Consider the following 19,676-nt stretch of genomic DNA (forward strand, 5'->3'; position numbering starts at 1 on the left):
TGGGGTCAATGTAGAATTTTAAAAAATTGAGGGAGAAAAGAAAAAAAAATCTGGGACACACCACAGCCCCACAAGCGAATTCGAAGTCGGCTAGTCTGCGTGCTATGCACGCGTCGGGTTTTTATTCAAAAATGAAAACCACCCGACCCGGGTTTTCACGGGAGGACAACTCGATATCTTTTCAACATTGGGGATTTGGAAGGAGACAACTTTACAACTGCAAGCATAAAATTTCCTTCTCTACAAATCTTTTCGTTTCGTAACGAAAGAAATTTCGGGGAATAGCATAGAACATAGAAACGTAAGATATCTGAATTGTAGAAATATTATAAAAAAAATGGGCGAGGAAGAGAGAAAGAAGAGGGTGGTGGTGGAGTCGTTAGGATGGCTAACGGAATCCTCCATCATGCCCAAGAAACACCGCGCCATCGAAGGCGTCGGCGCTTCTTCAATCCTAGAACTCAAAGCCCAACTCTACAAATCCCAGGAAGAATCGAAGAAATCCAAGGAATTGAGCGGTCCCGATGTCGAGTACCACCGCGCCAAGAGAAAGATCGCCCCACACGATACTTTCTCCCTCAAGAACTCCGGCGTCGAAGCCCGCGCCCTCAAGTAAATCTATTTACCCTTCTTTTTATTATTATTTGTATAAACGTTAACCTAATTGGGGGAAATTAGAGGTTTTTCTTTTCGGGGTGTCATAATTTTGTTGTTTGATTACAGGGACAAGCTTGAGCTGAAAGCGGTTAATGATGGATCAGTCAGCTACGCGGCTTTGGAGAAGAAAGCTGAGTTATATGATAAGTTAGTGAGAGGAGAATTGTCGGATGAGGAAGATAAGGAGAAGTATTGTGTTGACTTTTTCACGAAGGGTGTTGAGCAGGAGGAATCCCAGCAGCCGCAAGTTGATCGTGCTTCGGATAATGTACAGGCAGGAGATGAAGACGGCGACAGTGATGGTGGACCTTCACTGTTTAACACTAACTTTGTAGGGCCGGGAAGAACCGCTGGAATCATAGACAATGATGAGCATAAGCGTTTTGTAAGGTGAGGGTCTGAGTTTCCTTATTGGTTAATGTTTATAATAATTGAGGTAAATTTAAGATGAAATGTTCGATGGAGTTACTATTTCAAATGGTATGTTACTGCTATGACGGTTTGGATATTTGCCTATAGGATAGCTTTGGTTATAGCTTTGATTTGTTCATTTGAGGTACAACTGATAGGTTGGGTTTGAGATTTTAACCACTTAGTGTGGTGAAGCACTCTCCTAGTAGCCCGAGGTTTCATCCCTTGTTATCATTGGCCTTCATTCCCCTCATAGGATAGGTTGTTGATGGATTTTAGGTAATATTCTGCATAAGAGTAGAAAGGGTTACTTTTTATAGGAATGGAATGGTAAAGTTTAGGAATCAATGCCATAAAGTTGTGTTGACGTCCTTTTTCAACCCATTTACAAACCCATAGTTGGCTGGTTGTTTTTATCTTGCTTATTGTTTATGACTTAATTGCCTGATGGAGTGGTATACACTAGTCACTAGTCCATGGATTCACAGTTTAAAGTAGTTGATAAATGAAGATGCTAATCTAAAACATGACAAAAGGTACTGAAAATTGAAAGTAATTATTAAAACCTTGAACTTTATAGCTAACTAAGATGTTTTTGGATGGCCAGTTTACATTTTCACAAGGCCACGTTTTGTAACATATTAATATAGATGTTTTAGTCGTGAAACTAAGACTTAAGGCCTTAATTATTTAATCGGTGGTTATTCCCAGGGAAGTTCATGAAGAAGCAAATCAAGCAAGGGAAAAGGTGTCTGAGCTTAAATTGCGAAGGCAAGAGCAAGCAGCAGCTCGTCGTGAGAAACTCAGGCAGGCCTATCTTCGGAAACAACTAGAGAAACTGAAGGCTGCATCAAAAACAGAACAGACTTGACTGGGATAGCTAGAAAGGAGATTAGTGCATTATTTTATTAGCAAGGATCAGGCTGTAAGCTCGAGTAGCTGCCTTATTTCTGAGCTCAAGCATATGACAGGCTCTGTCATTGCTTTTATCTGCAATGACGAAAGGATGGATTTTTCTTGAGCGCTCTTTCTGAAACTCTCTTATTGTTGACTAACTTCTATTGATTTTCTCTTTTGTACATAACAGTTTTGACAATACAAATGAGCACCAGGTTTGCTCACTAGAATAGAATTATTCACTGGTTTTAATATCATTCTTCTCGCAGATATGGCCATTGTAGTCAAGCCATCCCCATTTATCCATCCAATGAGGTTGCTGTGTGGTCTTGAGGCCGCCTTTTCTGTCAAAAGTTATTTCATATTATGCCTGTGTAGGATTGCTGCATTGGTCTAGAAAATCAGTATGATCTTCGTTTGCTAGTATGTAGAATATGTTTTAACCAATGAACTTGCTTTAGGACTATTAATCTGAGACTTTCATTCATCTTTAGACTGTCAACAGTTTAACTTGGGTAGAGCAGGGCACTAAGTGAAGCTAATGTTTGTACACTGTAACTGTCAATCGCAAGTGAAGGACTGATAGATGGACTCATAGATTATATTTATATGATGGTATTAGTGATTTGTAGCAGTTGCTCCTTGTTTAGCCCAAAACAGAACTTTCGTTAACAAAGCTGTTTCTAGCAATGTTCAGGAAACAGAAGCAGAATGATCAAGTTACAAACCAAAAAAGACAAAGTATATTACTCCACTGGGGATCGAACTCAGAATCTCTGGTTCCGTAGACCAGCGCCTTATTCATGGGTGGAGTCGTGGATGCTTAGCACGGTGTCGAGTTAATTTCTTTTTTTTATTTCTATTAAATTTTTAAAAAAGGACCAACAATTTTGACCTATATTTTGGCTAACAAGTAACGACTCCGCTGGGGATCGAACCCAGAATCTCTGGTTCCGTAGACCAGCGCCTTATCCATTGGGCCACGGAGTCAGTTGCTGACGATGATTATTTTTCAGTCCTTTCATGGCTAGAGGATTTCTACTCTTTATCTACTCTTTATCTACATCTTTTTTGGTCATGACATCTATAACTTGATCAGTAAGAGAGTACAACAAATTAAAAAAAGTAATCAAATTTTTCATTGGAAGTCATATTTAAAAAAAAAAAAATTTGTTATAAAATTTAGTTTTAGGTGATCACATCATTAATAACTTGTATAAGTGATAAATCGTAATTGATAAGATTTGTTAGATTAAATTTTAATATATATTAAAATTCACTTGATATTTGAACATATGAAGTTCCAACCATGAATGTTCCTTGCTTTCATGCTGCATCGTAAAGTTCAACATTCAACCTACTCTTTAGATAAAAAAAATTATGTATAAATTAATGAAATAAATATTCGAGTGCAGCAACAAGCTTAAACTTGACACATGTCTTAGATGCACTCTTCCATGCCAAAAAACAAAAACATCACCCACCGTCTGCACCACCACTACTCACCCCTCCCCTGCCACCCTCAAGCGCAAGCACCACCTCTCTTTCAACCATCTCTTCCTCCGCCAACTCCTTCACGCTAAACGACAAAGATTCCCTCCTCATGAAGAACCTCCCCGTGGGTGGAACTCACAAGTTAAGTAACCCTTGGGGCCTACCCGAGCTCCTCCAAACATACACCGTCATGCTCTGGACCGGGTTATCAACCGGCTCGGAAGTATCCCCTCCTTTCAACACATCGCAAAGCAAAACCCTGGCGCCCCCCACAGGCTTCTCCCTCATGTGACCATGCGCGTATATGTCAAAATTCAGAGCGGCCAAGACATCCTTTTCCGGCAGCTTCGCATGGAACTTCACCTTCACCACTTCGTTCCACGAGGGGTTGGTCCCCCCATGCTCGTCCACGTGGGCTTTCGCCACGTGATCATCCTCCACGTAGACGACTGCGTATGTTTTCATTTTGGTCACGTGCTTCACGTTCTTGAGGTCTTGTGCTGAGATTATGAGAACTTCAATTTCTCTTAGTTGATCTTCCCGTCGTTGGGACTTTTTCCGGCAATCGGGGATGATGCTCACTATGTAGACCTTTTGATTTTGGTAACTGGATCTTGCTTTTCTTTTGATTTGCTAAGCAAACCAACCTTTCAATTTATCCATCCTCTGTTGGGCTCTGGTTTCAGTTTTATGGCCCAAAAAACCCAATTTCGTAAACCCTTTGAGGTGAGAATTTCCTTGGGCCAGAGTCAATTCTCGCCTTTTGTTTACGTAAATTGGGCCTACTGTTTCTATAATGGACCTATCTTTGGACTTTGGCCCAATATGCATTAAGCTAGAGCTGCTAGTAGCTATAAACAATGATCGACAAATAATACTGAAGAGCTTCCTGAATAAAAATGATCCAGCTGTTGCTGCTAACTGCTAAAGTGTTTCCGCTTCCAAAAGCAAGAAAATTACAATCAAAATGCCAACTAAACCATTGCCAACTTAATTATTTAAGCAGATTGTCCTGCTTAATTTATTCTTTTTAGGCTACTAACCACGTTACTTATATGTTAAACTATGCCTTAAGATGCCCTTATCATGTCTATTTGTCAATGTAAAGAATCTTCAGGGGTGATTCTCTAACAAGATCCCCCTTTTTCTGAATTGGCCAAAATTTTGTCACTGATTAAGGGAGATTGACAACTTCAATTTAGATGGAGTAATCAATATTGAAAGACTTAAGAAGATAATATATAGTCTAATAAGGATAAAGTTTCCAAGCCGATCGAAACCCAATTATCTAATGCTGGAATATAATCATTTGATACAGGATCATCCTCACTGGGGAGTGGGTACTAGCAAAAACTTGCCTGGATGGACTATATATTATATTCAATCCCATTTCCATGATTGTAAATAATGAATTAATGTGCCGTTATATAGTCAGTCCAGGCTGGCATAGAGTTTACAAGAGTGAGAAAGGAAAAAACAAAAGGAAAGGAAATTAGCTGACAACAAACACACTGCCTTCAAATGATTCTGTTTGTGGTTAAACCAACAAAACATAGCTGGCAAGTACTTGATTATTACCATAATCTTTCCCTATAAAAACATTTGAATTCTGCTCCCATTTCAGTCAGGCTCAAAACACTCACTTCAATAGCTTCTCTCACTTTGTTCTTAAAGAGTTCTTGTTTATCTGAGTTGGTCAGAAATGGCGGGTAGCAAAGAGGCCATGATTTTGATTGCCTACATCACGGTTCTTGCTGTTGTTGCGACGGGAGCCACAGCTGTGAGTGAAGATCTAGGGGCGACTGCTCCGTCGCCAATGCAAAGTGCTGGAGTGGCTCTGGGTGTTCCTGCTGCTCTTGCTGCCGTAGCTTGTATGGTTGCATGGTTCTTTTGAATTTAGTTACTTCATGTTTCCCTTTTCACTTGGTGAATATCGTCCAAGTGTTTTTCTTCTTTCGGAGTTTCGTTCTGTTGGTAGATTGCTTGAGTTTATTCCAAGCAACTGGTATTATGAACGGATTCATTGTTCTTTGAGGTAATTAAATGTTAATAAAATCTTGATTTATTCTCTTTGTTTATTCCACTCTCCACTGCAAAAAAATATGTTTCAAGGTTAACAACTTTATAATTCTATTTATCTTCTGAAAATTGGAATGGTAAATCCCATGACATAGTATTAGAATAGCACTGATCTTAGTCATGGTGAGTTGCTCCATGGTCAAGACTATCATACAGGACAATATTTCCATGATAATGGTAACTTGATCTTTGAAATTATCTGAGGATTAAGAAGGCAAATATTCAAGGGTGACAGAGAAAAGTATTCACATATTACAGTTATGGAATGAAGGCACCAAAGACGAGCCAATTCAGGTAAACAAATAACTGCACAGTGGAGAGCATGAAAATGAATGGTCAAAAATTATGTTTGCTTTATGGAACCAAAAAGATCCTTGTAAGAACGCTTGGGAGCCTCAGTGCGAGAAACTATCTCCACAACTTTGAAAGATGATTCTGGATGGACTAATGACTCAACAGCAACTTCTGCAACTTGATCACGGGATATGGTTCCTTCATAAAGAGTATCCTAAGAAGAGAAAGAAAAGCTTATGTTAGGTTACATGAGAAAAAGATGAAAAACAGCAGAAAACAAAATAAAAATCTCTTGGTGTTAAAGGTGGCAAAATGAATCCAAACCCGAAAACCAATTAAAAAAACTGAACTTGAATCAAACCTGACCAGACCTGAACTAACCAAAAAGTCAAAGACCCATATTTGAACAATCTGAACCCCAAATCAATCCGGTCTAAAACCATAATAATTCAAACTTAACATTAAAAATGTAAAATTTAATTATCAATTTCATTTTAACCCGAACATGAGCTCAGCCTATTCCTGAAATGTTCCAAGTCTGAAAAAATTCCAAATCTGAAATTATCTAAACCCGTTGTGACCCGAACCACAAAAGGACCCAATCCAAACTAACTGTTTACCACCTCTACATGGTATACATCATTACCTCCGGCTCCATGACAACATTTCCTGTTGGCGGCTCATTTCTCAACCCACCAGGCCTTATTATCGTGTAGTCAATACCAGATTTCCTGATATACTGCTCAGCTTGAAGTTTTGCTATCAAGGTGAGTCCAAAAACATTGAGAAAGATGTAAGCTGGATTAAAAAGCTGTCCCATTGCTGCTCCATTGACTAAAATAGAGCTGATAAGAATGAATCTGTTAACACCAAGTTTTCGGCATGCTTCAACAAGGTTTACGGTGCCAAAGTTATCAACCTGCACAAGATAATTGATTGAATACTAAAAACTATGGAAGAGTGCCAATGAGAAATTGCAGTCATGCAACTTTAAGGCTATCAAGTAAAGAAGGGCATATGAATTAAATTATAGCCTTTCAATGAAAAAAGGGGTCATATACTTGGGCTGCTTGTGGGAATTATCAAACTGCAAATTTAACATGACAGAATCATATGATATTATAAAGTATAACAAATTTCACTAATGAGCACTAACTACATATCCAATATACATGAAAATTATCTTTGAGCAGAAGATCTACATCCTGTCTTCTAAATGCAGGCAGCATATTCAATACAAGATCATGCTAACAGAATACAAATAAATGGCTATTGGTAAATGGTATTGCAATAACAAATGATATCAACTCATTACTGTGCTGGAGACAATCTGGCTATGGGGTTAATTAGCATCAACATCTACAGGTTAGTAGTTCTAAAATTAAAAGATCATATGCACAATGTATATATAGTTATTCGTGTTGATCATAGTTATGGCCATATGATTATTCACCACAACGTTTAACAAACAAGAATTTGACAATAGGGCATAGTCATCAGTACAGCGTCATTATGCAGCTCCATTTCAAAGCTTCAAATTTGGAAAAAGAAACATAAAAGAAAGCGGCAGGAAAGGGCAATACCAACCCCATCCTCTGCTGAACCCCTTGGAAAATAGACAGCCAAATGTACCATCAAGATGCACCACCACATCTCAAAAGGGCACATCATATCGTCATAACCCCAGAATTTTCTGGAGAACACAAGAATCACGGGAAAAAAACACAATAGACATTGTTGATACATTATTCCTCTAGATTATCGTAAATTAATTTAATATCAGGAAACAAAAAGTTGCAATATAAACGAAATAGCATAAATCTCAACTGGAATAGAAAGATTTAACCTTCCATGGAGCAAACAAGTCCCATCCTGGCCGAAATCCTGTAGCACATATCACAGCTTCTGAATCATCACCAATTGCTTCTACTAGCTTTGCAGAACCCTCCGTGACATCTGCTTTCACCTGCAAAACCGGATACTCACATTTCCAAAACCAAATAAACTCTATATAATGCACATAATGAACAGAAACAAATTACACAATCAGAGGACACTTTCACTTTGGAATTCTAACAAACGCCACCAAAATAATCTTAAACATAGATTTTATAGACACCCAATTGAACTTTCAGCGTGTAAGTTAAATTTTCACTTCAAGACCAGGAAAAGAACTAACAACTTGAAGAGCTGGGTTGTCCTTTGAAAGCAAATTTTTGGCCTTGTCCAAATCACGAACCCCAGCCTTGACAGCAAAACCCTTTGCAAGTAGCTGTTCAACAACCCGTTTCCCAGTACTTCCAGTAGCTCCAGCCACAAATATTTTCTTTTTTACATTCGCATTTGTCTCACTACTTTCAGAACGCTCCTCTGTTATTTCACTTCCTTCCATCTAACAAAAACACAGACAAAGAGCAAGGAATCAAATTCAAACAAAAAATAAAAACACTAAAAAGAGAGAAAAAGAAGAGAGCTTGTCCTAAGGTAAGTGTTACCTTAGTGGAATTTAGGGGACTGGTTCTGCTGGTGGTGGTTAAGGAAACGGAAGGAAAAGTTTTGGTGAAGGAGAGAGAGCAAAGGTGGAGATGTGACAGAAGAGAGTTTCTGAGATGAAGAGTGGCCATACATAGGTTTGGTGAACTCAAAATTATAGAAAAGCCGACCCCCGCTACAAGTCTCCCTTCTTCTTCTGCTCGATTGGAGGAAAGTTCTAGTTCTGCCACGTGCCGGGTTATATTTTGTGTTCTCAGGATTTTTTTGTTCACATGGAGATAAGAGTAATCCATTTTTCATTATTCCACCTTTTCTTTATACTCCTACTTATTTACTCTCTTTTTTCTTTTTAATTAATACAACTTAAACCTTTTGTGCTGTTCCCTCTCTCAAACTTGCTTCTCTTCTTTTATAATCTTTCATTAGCTATATTGGGACATGAACAGCCAATTCGGAGAGATCACCCACCAATCGATGACGCTAAAGAAGAATAAAAAGTGAACTACGCTGCCCATGTTGTAAATCAGTATCTGGATGAAGGCTTGGTTTTGTTAGAAGGAAAGCCAGTTTTACATCCGCATATTAATAAAAGATAAACAAAAAATAAGGTTTACAAGGTGATCCTAGTAAGTTCACAGTCATGAGTAACTTAACTAAGCTGGTCCAACTTCCGAGCAGTACTTGACTTTGTATAAACAAATGGGCTAAGTTCGACAAGCCTTTTGAAGAGATGAAAATACATCAAAACTTGCATGTGAAAAGAATTGATTGAGGAAAAGAGAGCAAGATCCATCCCCACAATGCCGCAGCCAGATTGCATGACACAAAGCAGCTCCGTAACTTGCTTAGTTTGGTGAATCCAGGTCTTCTCTTACATCTCATACTATCATATGCACTGTGTCGCCAGCTATCATCAATATATTATCATCTTGTAGTTTCTGACAATTGTGAAAAAGTGGCTGTTACTACATAGTTTTCATATATTTTGGCAAGTTGGAATAAAAAACATGTAAACTTCTGGTGTGACCCACATGTGGATATGAGCTTCAAAGTGTTGTACCAACTAAGAATTAAGGGGGGGAAAAACAAGTATCATTCATATTTAGAATATGAAAACTTCATATCAATATTCCCATCCACAACCATTTATCCATATTACCTCTAATAATGACTTGATCTCTGCACTTGAATAACGGACATCTGCTCTGGTGTTGACAACATCCTCCACTTCTGCAATAGATATAGTATCCTTGTGATTCGCACGCATATGCTGACCAAATATAGTTTTAAATGCTTCTATTCTGCAATCCATCAACAAGGAGATACATATAAGAATTTATGTGAACCATTGAACAATAAAGTAGAGCTGACTTTGGGTAATTCATAATTGAAGCATTTGTTAGGACTCAGACCTTTCAACTGAGTCAGTGGCAGTGGGCTGCTGGGCTGTTGGAGGATCATCTACTTCCATAGCATCTGTAGTTGGGCTAATCAAAGCAAAAGAAGAGAAGGTCAACCACATGAGTACAAATTTTGATCCAATACTAATTTTCTGCTGAAGTTTATAAGAACTAAAGCAAGTATCTGAATTATAAAGATAATTTAATTGCTTATAAGCAATATTTATTTGTAAAACTATAAGCAACTTGAATTTGTAAAACCCACAGCTTTTTTTTTTTTAAGGCTTATTGCATGCTCACCCTTGACGATCAGCTCTCCGAGTTCTCACTTCTTCTCTCTGTCGTTCTTGTTCACGCTCCTCCATATCTGACAATTCTTTATGATAAATAGCAAAATTTAGAACTTTCAGAGCAGCTTCAACATCAATATTTGTAACCTGCCATGATGAATCATCATGCAATAGAAGTATTAATAAGATTCATACCCAAATGTGTATAGAAGGAAATATAATGGAGCAGCCACAAGCAAGGGCCAAACATGCAATTCAAATAGACATATAAACATGAAATCAACATATAGTTTTGGTCACAGTTGATCCTACAGATTAAAATTTAAATTTAAAGAGCAATAAAAGCAAGTTTTGAAAAGAAAAAAAGAAGTTACAATGAACAGGCTGAGGTCCCAAATACTATAACATTACAGGAAATGGCTTTTCTTTTTTTCAGGAAATAAGATACCTTTCTGCTTAACTTCAATTTTGCATGAGCAGTTGACAGACGAATTATGGTTTCCAAGGTTCTAGCCGTGATTGGAAGGGTTCCACCAGTCTACAAGTACCAATCAGAGTATTAGAATTACCAATTGAGGTAAGTATATCAAGGTGTTTGTTGGTAGATTGCAAAAGCAAACCTTTGCATTTGAACTGGCATTTCTGAGCTCTGCATAAGCTGTTGCAATGTGTTCTGAAGCCTGCAGATTAGAATATTTTAGGGTAAGCCCAGGATAAGTATATTACAGATGGTTGGGGAGACAAGTTAACAGGTAATCAAGGTTTGTTTTAGAGAAGATATTGCGGAATACCATGCACAGTATTTCCACTGATTACAACAGAGGAAAGAAGAAAAGAAGAAAGCAATCAATTTAAATGACAGGATAATATAAATGAATACTGAAAAACGAAAAAATATACATTTAAAAAATAATAATCACAACCTCATCAGTCAGCTCAGGCTGAATCCTGTGTTTTGCATAATGAATATACTTTTTGAGAAATTTTATGGTAAGAGTATCACGCTTCCGACCTCTTTCTGTTTTTCTCCCATGTAGCATTCGGTTATACTTGACAAAAACAGATGAGTCAGCATCAGCTTCATCTTCTCTTCCATATCTTGAACTTCCATCAAGAGCTGCCTCGCCTGAATTACTAATTGCATTAGTACGTATACGTGCCACCGATCTTTAAGCACACAAGATAATTATTTGCCTACCTCCATCAATAGCTGAGCGATATCGATGCATTCTCAAGACATGCTCTGAGATTTGACGATCAATATCAGCATCCATTTGATCCAAAACAATAAACAGTAAATCAAAGCGAGAAAGCAAAGAGTCTGGAAGTCCAATGTTCTTTGTTGGAGTCAATGATCGATCATACTGCACATTCAACCAACAACTGGTGTAAACTCAAGATTCACAACCTTGCTAGTGGAGTGACAGTGCATCTTAGCAACCAATATATACTTACAGTTCCATATATGGGATTTGCTGCAGCCACAACACTGCAACGAGCATTCAATGATGCATGGATACCAGCTTTGGCAATAGTTACTGTCTGCTGCTCCATGACTTCATGTATCGCAACGCGATCTTGATCATTCATCTTGTCAAACTCATCAATGCAGACAACACCTCTATCACCAAGGACCATTGCACCTGCTTCCAGTCTTCTTTCTCCTGATCATAGAGATATTTAATTACCCCAACAGCACCAAAAATAAGACCATAGGCAGAAATGCTAGAATCATTGAAATACTTTACCTGTTTCTTGATCAGAGGTGACAGCAGCTGTCAAACCAACACCAGAAGAACCTCGACCAGTGGTTGAAATGGCCAAGGGAGCAATGTTCATGATTGCTCTTAAAAGTTGGGATTTTGCTACAGATGGATCACCAACCATCATCATGTTAATGTCCCTAAAAAAGAGCAGGAAATTAGCTTATGTTAAGGCCTAAACTCTACCTAATCCAAGGCATAGTTTTATAGATTGCATAAAGCATAAAATGAGAAGAAACAAGATGCAGCTTATAGGATGGAAAACAACCAGTAGGGCCATTATTTACCAGATATACAACTACAAAAACAATTAAATGATAAGAGTACAACTAACCCTCGTAAATGAGTGCCATTCTTCAAATTCTTTTCCACTCCACCAAGCATCAGTAAAACCACAGCTTTCTTTATCCATGAATGCCCAAATATAGAAGGTGCAAGGGAGTTACCAAGCAGGTCAAACGTGTCATCTCTCTCTGCTATCTTTTTAATGTTTTTCAGGTCTTCAGGACTGTAGATTGGTGCATTGGCCTCCTTGTTGAGCAGAGAGACATTATTAGCTATAAGGACAGTCCTACATTGCAAAATCACTCGTTAAAGATAGTAAACAGAAAAGACCAAACTACAATGAGGATTAAGATTTACTTCCAATGATGCACGACATAAGAGATACCTGAATACACCGTTCACACTACCCTTGCTTTTTCCTGGAAGAGCTTTATATATCCCTACAATAGCCAAACGATCTCCAGGCTTGCATGAGTCAACCAGGTCATCCTCTACTATAACATCCACAGTTCGTGGAAGCTGACCAGGTGCAGCATTCTCAGGAACTTCTTGAATTGATAAGGTCTGGTGATCTTTGTATTGGCACAACCCATACTCAGTCACCAATAAGTTGCCATTTTCATCCTGAAACAATATTCCCCACAAGTCAGGCTTAATCCAGTAGCCATACTGATACTAGAAGATCTAAAGCGTAGGAATTACCCTGGTAGGATACACAGACCCAGTTGGCAAACCATTGTTGGAGGTGATGTCTCGATATTCCCTAACAGTGAAGTTTTCAGTCGCAGGACAAAAGTGAACACTTTTGACAACCTTTGGTCTAACCAGAGAACCTAAACGGAGATAGGTTCATGTTAGATATATATACACACACAGAGCATAACATTAAAAACCATTGATGGGGAAAATGCCAAACCATATTACTAGGATTGCAAACCTTATCGACAGCATGCCAAAGCGTCTTTAGAGCATTAGGGACTTTCAGGGCCCAAAATAAGCAAATTTCAAAGCAAGTGCCCACTTTTTACAAAATCCCATATTCACATTTTTGTTACATTATGTGAACAAGTAAAGTAATTTATACTTGAATTTAGAAAGTAAAAGGGGGATAAAAAGGGTACATTTGGTGACAATGCCCTCGACGCAGACCATGGAGCCAATGAATTCGGAGAGGAGCTCTCTGGGTGTGACACGACGAGAAACAAAAGGGCCTTCAAAGCCCACCTGAAGTATTTCTCCTTCTTTCAAGTACTTTGGGTCAATGCTTCTAGCGGCTTCCGTCACCGCATCGCAAAATGGTTGCATATATTCACTCGGATTCTTCAGAATCCTAAAAGTCAGAACAATAAAAACAAAAACCCAATGCACTTAACTAAAGCTCAAAAGGGGGGAAAAAAAGAAAAGGAAAAGGAGAGAAGAGGAGCAGACCTAGGAGCCAAGTTGCTGAAGGAGTGGAGATCGGAGATGTTGACGATGAGGCGGCGGCGCTTGTGATTTATCATAGCCTTGATTTCATCTTGATAAATCTGATCAATTAGACAAAAATTAAAACCATGGATAAATTATTACTGGGAATTTATAAAGAATGAAAGAAAAATGAGAAGAGAGGGGAATGAATATAGATAGATTAAGGAAAAGTACATCTTGAGACAAGAATTGGCTGATATCTTTCTTCCGATCTGCATAATCTTGAGCTCCCATCTCCATCTTTTTGCTTCTCTCTTTTCTTTTCTTCTGTTACTAGTCTACGCTTTGAGAAGAAAACCAAACGTTATCGCAAATGAGCAGAAGAGGGGGGGAAATGAGGCTCTCTTTTCTGCTTTTTTTTCTTTGCCCTTTTTTCTTCAGCCGCACTGGAGAGATCGTGGTTTTGGCGGGAAGCACTGAGGGGATGTCTCTGTTTTGGCGGGAATTGAGCCGATACATCGTCCAGATGCCTATAGCATTGGAAGTCCTCCTAAACGACTCCATGGCCCAATGGATAAGGCGCTGGTCTACGGAACCAGAGATTCTGGGTTCGATCCCCAGTGGAGTCGAGCTAGCTTGCTAGCTGGCTTTTTAGACCTAGACTACTTGTCATTTAAAAAATGCAATAAAATTAATAGTGACCCTTTTTCACAAAATTTAGAAATGGATGAGTTTTTGCCCAATTAACTTTGTGGGGCCTCATTTACATATATAGGCTGTCCATCCTGGACATCGGAAGAACTCTTGGCCCAATTGATACAATAATTGATTCAAAAGATAGTGAGCCCCTAGGCCCAGTCTTCCATTCATTACATTATTCAGAACAGAACAGAACAAAATCTCTCATTGCTGATTAGCCTTTTAAATAAAATAAGTTTAAAGAAAAAAAAAATGAAATTGGTCCAGACTTCTTTGGCTATCTAGAATCCAACTCAAAATTATTACAACACTAACGATTACAAATTGCTCAAGAAAGTTACAAGAATGAAGCAGCCTGATCACAGATTAATAGCTGACTCATCTTCCATAATAAATGCAAACTAAGTGACCAACCACCGATGAGATTTTCATGGCTTGAAAGCAGAAAATGCCACGACCGAGTTGTGTCCACCAAATCCAAAAGAGTTGGAAATTGCTGAATCATAAACAGCTCAGTTAGTATTATGGTTTCAGTTCCAAATCCACAAAAAGTACGTAAAGTGGAGACAGGCTTGAAGAAATTGCAACAGGAACTAGTTATGTGGTTTCCAAGGGTTAGGAGTCTTACCAACATTAACCTCATGCTGCTGCTTTACATTGGCAACAGTGTCAAACTCAACTGAAGGCTCTGGATTCTGCATTCAAAAATTCAGCACTTCAAGCACTTAATCTATGAGAATAAAAATCACAAGATGTTCTGTTTTGAGGAGAAATCCTAAAATGGTTTTTGGGTAACCAAAAAAAGCCTATCGATAAAACTGAAAATTAAAAGTAATAATAACAGAGGAGGAGACCTGGTGTTTGGTGGACATTTAATAAAATAACAGAGACAGGTGCAGACTGGCAGTTTGAAGAAAAAGTAGAAATGGGCAACTATTGTATTATAATCATGCATGAACAAGGCTTACACACTATCTTAAGTTGGTTTAAATACATTTCCCAGTGCAAACATGGTGTTAGACAAGTAACTAATACGTACAAATTGATTTATGGAGGGATGCAGCCATCCTGTCGTAATGGCCTTCACAGTGGCAATGGCTTCTAAACCACCCGCTGCACCCAGGCAGTGCCCTATCATAGACTGAAACAAGAAGAAAAGCAATCAGCCAATAGCAAGAGAGCAACATTACAGTATGGTCATCTCAAATTTTTCATATTTTGGGATAGAAAGAGAAGGTACCTTTGTTGCATTGATTTTGATGTCTGATGTATTCTTGAATACTTTTTTAATAGCATTTATCTCAGCCAGGTCACCAGCAAGGGTAGAAGTTGCATGTGCGTTAATATGGTTAACCTGAAAAATAAGACTTGCTTAGTTTACTAATTTTCACCTTTGAATGAATATATTTCAGAAAATAATTACATTCTGAACCGTATTAGTAGCACTTTAACATCTGAAGTAGACAAAAACAATTACACAGTCACTGTACTGACTTATGAGATAATTATGAGGTCAGATTTCAACAGTCTCACTTAAATTGAAACCTAAATCTAATTGACAATAAAAGCAATGAGAAAATTAGAAGTTAACCATGGTCATATTTCAAGGAGTCTCAACTCAAAGACTATCATTACATTTACCATAAAACAGAATTAGCTGGTGCTATTGAATTTCTTTTTCAAAAAAAAAAAATGCTTGCAGAGGTGTCATCGGACCTTGATAAAAAGAAACAACATAAAATGGGAAATGAGAAATAACTGAAACCAGACCAAACTTGATTACTCTTATGAAAACATTATTCCTAACATATAACAAGAGAATTGGTCGAAAAGAAGAAAGAATTACCTCCTCAGGGGACACACCAGCATCTTCAAGGCTTCTCTCAATGCAGGAAGACACCCCAAGACCATCAGCTCTTGGATCAGTCATATGATAAGCATCACAATTAACAGCTCCGCCTAAGTACTCAGCAATAATTGGTGCACCTCTTTTCATTGCATGCTCCAAGCTTTCCATTACCTGGAAAGTAAAAAAATTATAACTCTTTGTAAAAGGCTCTTGCATCATCCCCCTCATCAAGATCAGTCAGTTTAATAACATGTAGAGACTGAGGGTTATATTCATAACAGCCAACTATGTCGAAATCAAACCAAGAATCGGCAAGCAAAAGCACCAATCCATTAACTGAATACTAAGTCCCATTATTCAACCAAGTAGTTCAACGTGATAAAAGAGGCGTAATGTATGCAAGTATTACTGGAAATCTTTGCCTCACTTTCCAAGTCAGTGAACATTTATACTTCATTCCTAACAATCGTACCAACAATCCGTTAGAAAGTTCACATAAATGGTGAATTAGGCTCCATCTCCATCAGAAAAACATACTCCAAGGACCAAGATTTCGACACTATGTTGGAAACAGTCAGTCTCTCGTTGCACACACACACACACACACCATATCCACGGTCCATCACAGGTACTCTTAAAGTATGGCAAAAATGCCTACTTCTCTTAACAACATTATCACATGTCACCAATGGAGGCAAAATAAGATGCTAACCAAAAATAGACAACATAAAAACCACAAGAAGCTAAATGATGCATCTATACAATTAGAATGTAACAAATGCAAGCTTACCAACACTCCAGAACCTTCACCCATAACAAAGCCATCTCTATCTTTGTCCCACGGCCTTGATGCAGTTTGAGGATCATCATTTCTTTGAGACAATGCCCTACATGCAACAAAACCCCCCAGCCCAATAGGAATAATTGCAGCTTCTGTTCCACCAGCAAGCATCAATTCAGCCTCACCTCGACGGATGTGGTTAGCAGCAGCATAGAAGCAATAATTGGAGGTAGCACAAGCAGTTGAAATTGAATAATTGGGACCCATGAAACCAAGCTCAATTCCAAGCAAAGCAGATGCCATGTTTGTTATGGCATAAGGAATGAAGAATGGTGTTATTTTTCTGTAACCTTTCTCTATCAGATTTTGAACACCATCAGAAAACACTGTAAGACCACCCATACCAGTTCCAACAAGAACTCCAGTTCGCTCCTTATCGATCTGCAATGAACACAAATCAATAAATTGTGCGAGCACAGGGGGAGAAAAAGTTGTAAGAGAACACATTGTTTTAATGAAGCACTACTAACAAAAGCTGAAATTTCAACACAAAGCTAAAGCACAAAATAAATTAAATAATGTATGATAAGCTAAAACACTTTACAAGAGAAAGAATGAGAATAATGATTCCAAAGTCCTGCGAGCGCTCATATTTTTCTTAAACAAAAAAAAAAAAACAGATATCACTATCAACACATCTATTATTCTCGGATCTTTTCATTTTGTAGGGTAAGAAATCATTCACAGGGATCATAAATTTAACTGATAATCTTATCTTTTCAAAAGACCTTATCCAAAGCATATTTCTGGTGCATGCATCACATGTATGTAAAATTAGTAAATTTCATAACGTAATTGCTTCCAAATATAAGATCACATTAATATTTTTTATAATTGTTCCAATGAAGGTTCTCTAAAGCAAATATAAAAGATAACTCAATTTTGCATTATCTAAGGATTCTCAATATGGAAACGTTGCATCAAGTTGTGGAAAGAAAAGCTTTGTGTTTGAGTGAAACAAAGAGATCGGAAGACCTAGTAAATAGAGTTTGAAAATGGAGCAAAAAAATTGTGATGAACCCATTACTTAAATCAAAACAAGTAATATATTTGTTCTAGTCAAAGGAAAATGAACTTATCTTTACATCACAATTATGAAATACATATAAATATGACGTGACACAAAGCATATCTACATAGATTCCTTGGAGAAAGAAAAGTTCTGATGGGGGAAAGGAGAAAGAGACGCTAAGAAAGAAATTCCAATGATCCGATTGCTTAACCAAACCAAGACTATAGAACATTCAACACAATTAAATATGCACAAAAAAGAATCTATCCAGTCAAATAACAAAACAATGACTACAAAACAATTGCACTAAGGACATATGCAGCAGCAACCACAGAAAAGCATCAGGATCCTTAGAATTAAGCTCTACCATGCTAAGTTTCAAAAGACACCTGTAATGAAAAACAAATTCACAAAAATAAAGAAGCAACTCTTTCTTGTAAATATCGCACATTGGGCAAGCCAGTAAACGAATAATCTTTGGATCAGTAATTCAAAAATTAAACATGCAAATCACTTGCAAAACAATAACTACCCATTTTATAAAACAGCTCAATTGACAAAACCCATCAAACAAAACCATAAAAAAAAAGGCCACCTTAGATAACTTATCACCCCCGAGATCAGCATCTTCCAACGCCTTCTTGCCCGCAACAATGCAGTACCTCAAGCAATCGTCAAGCCTCCTATCGTTCTTTCCATCAATGTACCCTTGAGAAGTGAATCCCCGGATCTGACCGCCGAACCGAGTTGGAAACTTGGAAGCATCGAAACGGTCGATAGGTCCGATCCCACTCTCTCCAGCCAGCAATTTATCATAGTAAGCATCGACATCATTTCCAAAAACGGAAACCAAGCCCATCCCCGTAATGACGACCCGTTTTTTGGGGTCCTTCTCGCGCTTGGGAGCGGAAACTGTGGGCGACGAAGCGGTAATGGAAGAGAATCTCTTGGTCGGCCTTGGTCGAAGCCTCGATACATTGGAAAAATGGGGATTGGGATTGGGTTTTTGGAGAGGGTTTAGAGGGGAACCTCGAAGCGATGGGGCTTGGAGAGCTTGCATGGTTGAGGGAGGTAGCAGAGGGGGCGATGACAACGAAGTGAAGAGGGAAACAAAAGAGAACGAGAGAAAAAAAAAGGCGTGTGTGGATTTCGTGTGTTGCGGAAAATTGGAATTGGCAGGTACAGCCGAAAACAAAAGCAGGCAAAACAGAACCAAACTCGACTGCTTATGAATGGAATTAAAAGAAAAATACTGGCCACTACTCTTATTTATGGACGCTCGCATCGGCACTCTAGCAATGGTTTGATGGGCCGCTGAGCTGCACTTACCTTCCACACAGGCATTCGACACGAGTTGATGTGATGAAATTTTTTTTGTCAAAGCTACAACCTTTTTTCCTTCTTTTTTACAAAACTAAATAAATTATGCTAATATCATGCTCAGTATTCTATCTTTTCTTAAAACATTATCTTAATAAAATATACAAGATCAAGGATTATAAGTTTTTCAAAAAACTCAAGTTTCACATCTTAATTATTTTTTTTTAAACTATTGACTCGACATCGTTTAATGAATTATTAATAAATAAATAAAATCATCAATGTCAATAATATGAATTCATATATATCAATAATAAAAAATTATTAAATTAATGAAAACTATGAATCTATTTCTTAAATGACTTCATAATTGATACAATAAGAAAATTTTATTTTATCATTTGTCATATCTATAAGTTAAACGTTTATTTCCTACAAAACCTTGTTTTTTACGTTACATCTTACAATAATCAATGCTTCTCGTG

General features: G+C 37.9%; 4 protein-coding genes and 2 non-coding genes across 7 annotated transcripts; 2 read left to right on the forward strand and 4 right to left on the reverse strand.

Annotated features, from left to right (window-relative positions):
- The first annotated feature begins 48 nt into the window (after positions 1-48).
- LOC18596521 (uncharacterized protein At4g18257) lies at positions 49-2,222 on the forward strand. The gene is made up of 3 exons (XM_007025046.3): positions 49-612; positions 724-1,047; positions 1,780-2,222. The coding sequence occupies exons 1-3, from the start codon at positions 338-340 to the stop codon at positions 1,937-1,939; spliced, it is 759 nt and encodes a 252-aa protein (XP_007025108.1). The 5' UTR covers positions 49-337; the 3' UTR covers positions 1,940-2,222.
- Positions 2,223-2,882: 660 nt separating this feature from the next.
- Positions 2,883-2,955, reverse strand: TRNAR-ACG (transfer RNA arginine (anticodon ACG)). Its single transcript has one exon. It is a non-coding gene; the product is annotated as a tRNA-Arg (tRNA).
- A 2,746-nt stretch (positions 2,956-5,701) lies between these two features.
- LOC18596523 (NAD(P)-binding Rossmann-fold superfamily protein) lies at positions 5,702-8,509 on the reverse strand. Of its 2 annotated transcripts, none has more exons than XM_018124006.2 (5): positions 8,328-8,509; positions 8,015-8,224; positions 7,679-7,798; positions 6,479-6,751; positions 5,702-6,046 (listed from the first exon to the last, which is right to left on the reverse strand). In XM_018124006.2, exons 1-5 carry the CDS (start codon positions 8,454-8,456, stop codon positions 5,882-5,884), a joined length of 897 nt encoding a protein of 298 aa, XP_017979495.2. In that variant the 5' UTR covers positions 8,457-8,509; the 3' UTR covers positions 5,702-5,881. The 2 variants fall into 2 exon arrangements, with proteins under 2 accessions (XP_017979495.2, XP_007025110.3); XM_007025048.3 differs by having other exon boundaries at positions 8,012-8,224; positions 8,328-8,506.
- Positions 8,510-8,856: 347 nt separating this feature from the next.
- On the reverse strand, positions 8,857-13,949 carry MCM3 (Minichromosome maintenance (MCM2/3/5) family protein). Its single transcript, XM_018122487.2, has 16 exons — positions 13,705-13,949; positions 13,492-13,589; positions 13,185-13,393; positions 12,766-12,896; positions 12,449-12,687; positions 12,113-12,349; positions 11,764-11,918; positions 11,471-11,679; positions 11,214-11,379; positions 10,939-11,141; positions 10,636-10,695; positions 10,464-10,553; positions 10,026-10,162; positions 9,738-9,812; positions 9,485-9,626; positions 8,857-9,263 (listed from the first exon to the last, which is right to left on the reverse strand). Exons 1-16 carry the CDS (start codon positions 13,768-13,770, stop codon positions 9,204-9,206), a joined length of 2,277 nt encoding a protein of 758 aa, XP_017977976.2. The 5' UTR covers positions 13,771-13,949; the 3' UTR covers positions 8,857-9,203.
- A 77-nt stretch (positions 13,950-14,026) lies between these two features.
- Positions 14,027-14,099, forward strand: TRNAR-ACG (transfer RNA arginine (anticodon ACG)). Its single transcript has one exon. It is a non-coding gene; the product is annotated as a tRNA-Arg (tRNA).
- Positions 14,100-14,295: 196 nt separating this feature from the next.
- Positions 14,296-19,166, reverse strand: KASI (3-ketoacyl-acyl carrier protein synthase I). Its single transcript, XM_007025051.3, has 7 exons — positions 18,467-19,166; positions 16,809-17,240; positions 16,016-16,189; positions 15,410-15,523; positions 15,209-15,310; positions 14,798-14,864; positions 14,296-14,665 (listed from the first exon to the last, which is right to left on the reverse strand). Exons 1-7 carry the CDS (start codon positions 19,154-19,156, stop codon positions 14,598-14,600), a joined length of 1,647 nt encoding a protein of 548 aa, XP_007025113.3. The 5' UTR covers positions 19,157-19,166; the 3' UTR covers positions 14,296-14,597.
- Between the last annotated feature and the right edge of the window lie 510 nt (positions 19,167-19,676).

This window comes from Theobroma cacao, chromosome 6, assembly GCF_053813885.1.
Source record: "Theobroma cacao isolate CCN51 chromosome 6, ASM5381388v1, whole genome shotgun sequence".
Taxonomy (NCBI): Eukaryota; Viridiplantae; Streptophyta; class Magnoliopsida; order Malvales; family Malvaceae; genus Theobroma; species Theobroma cacao.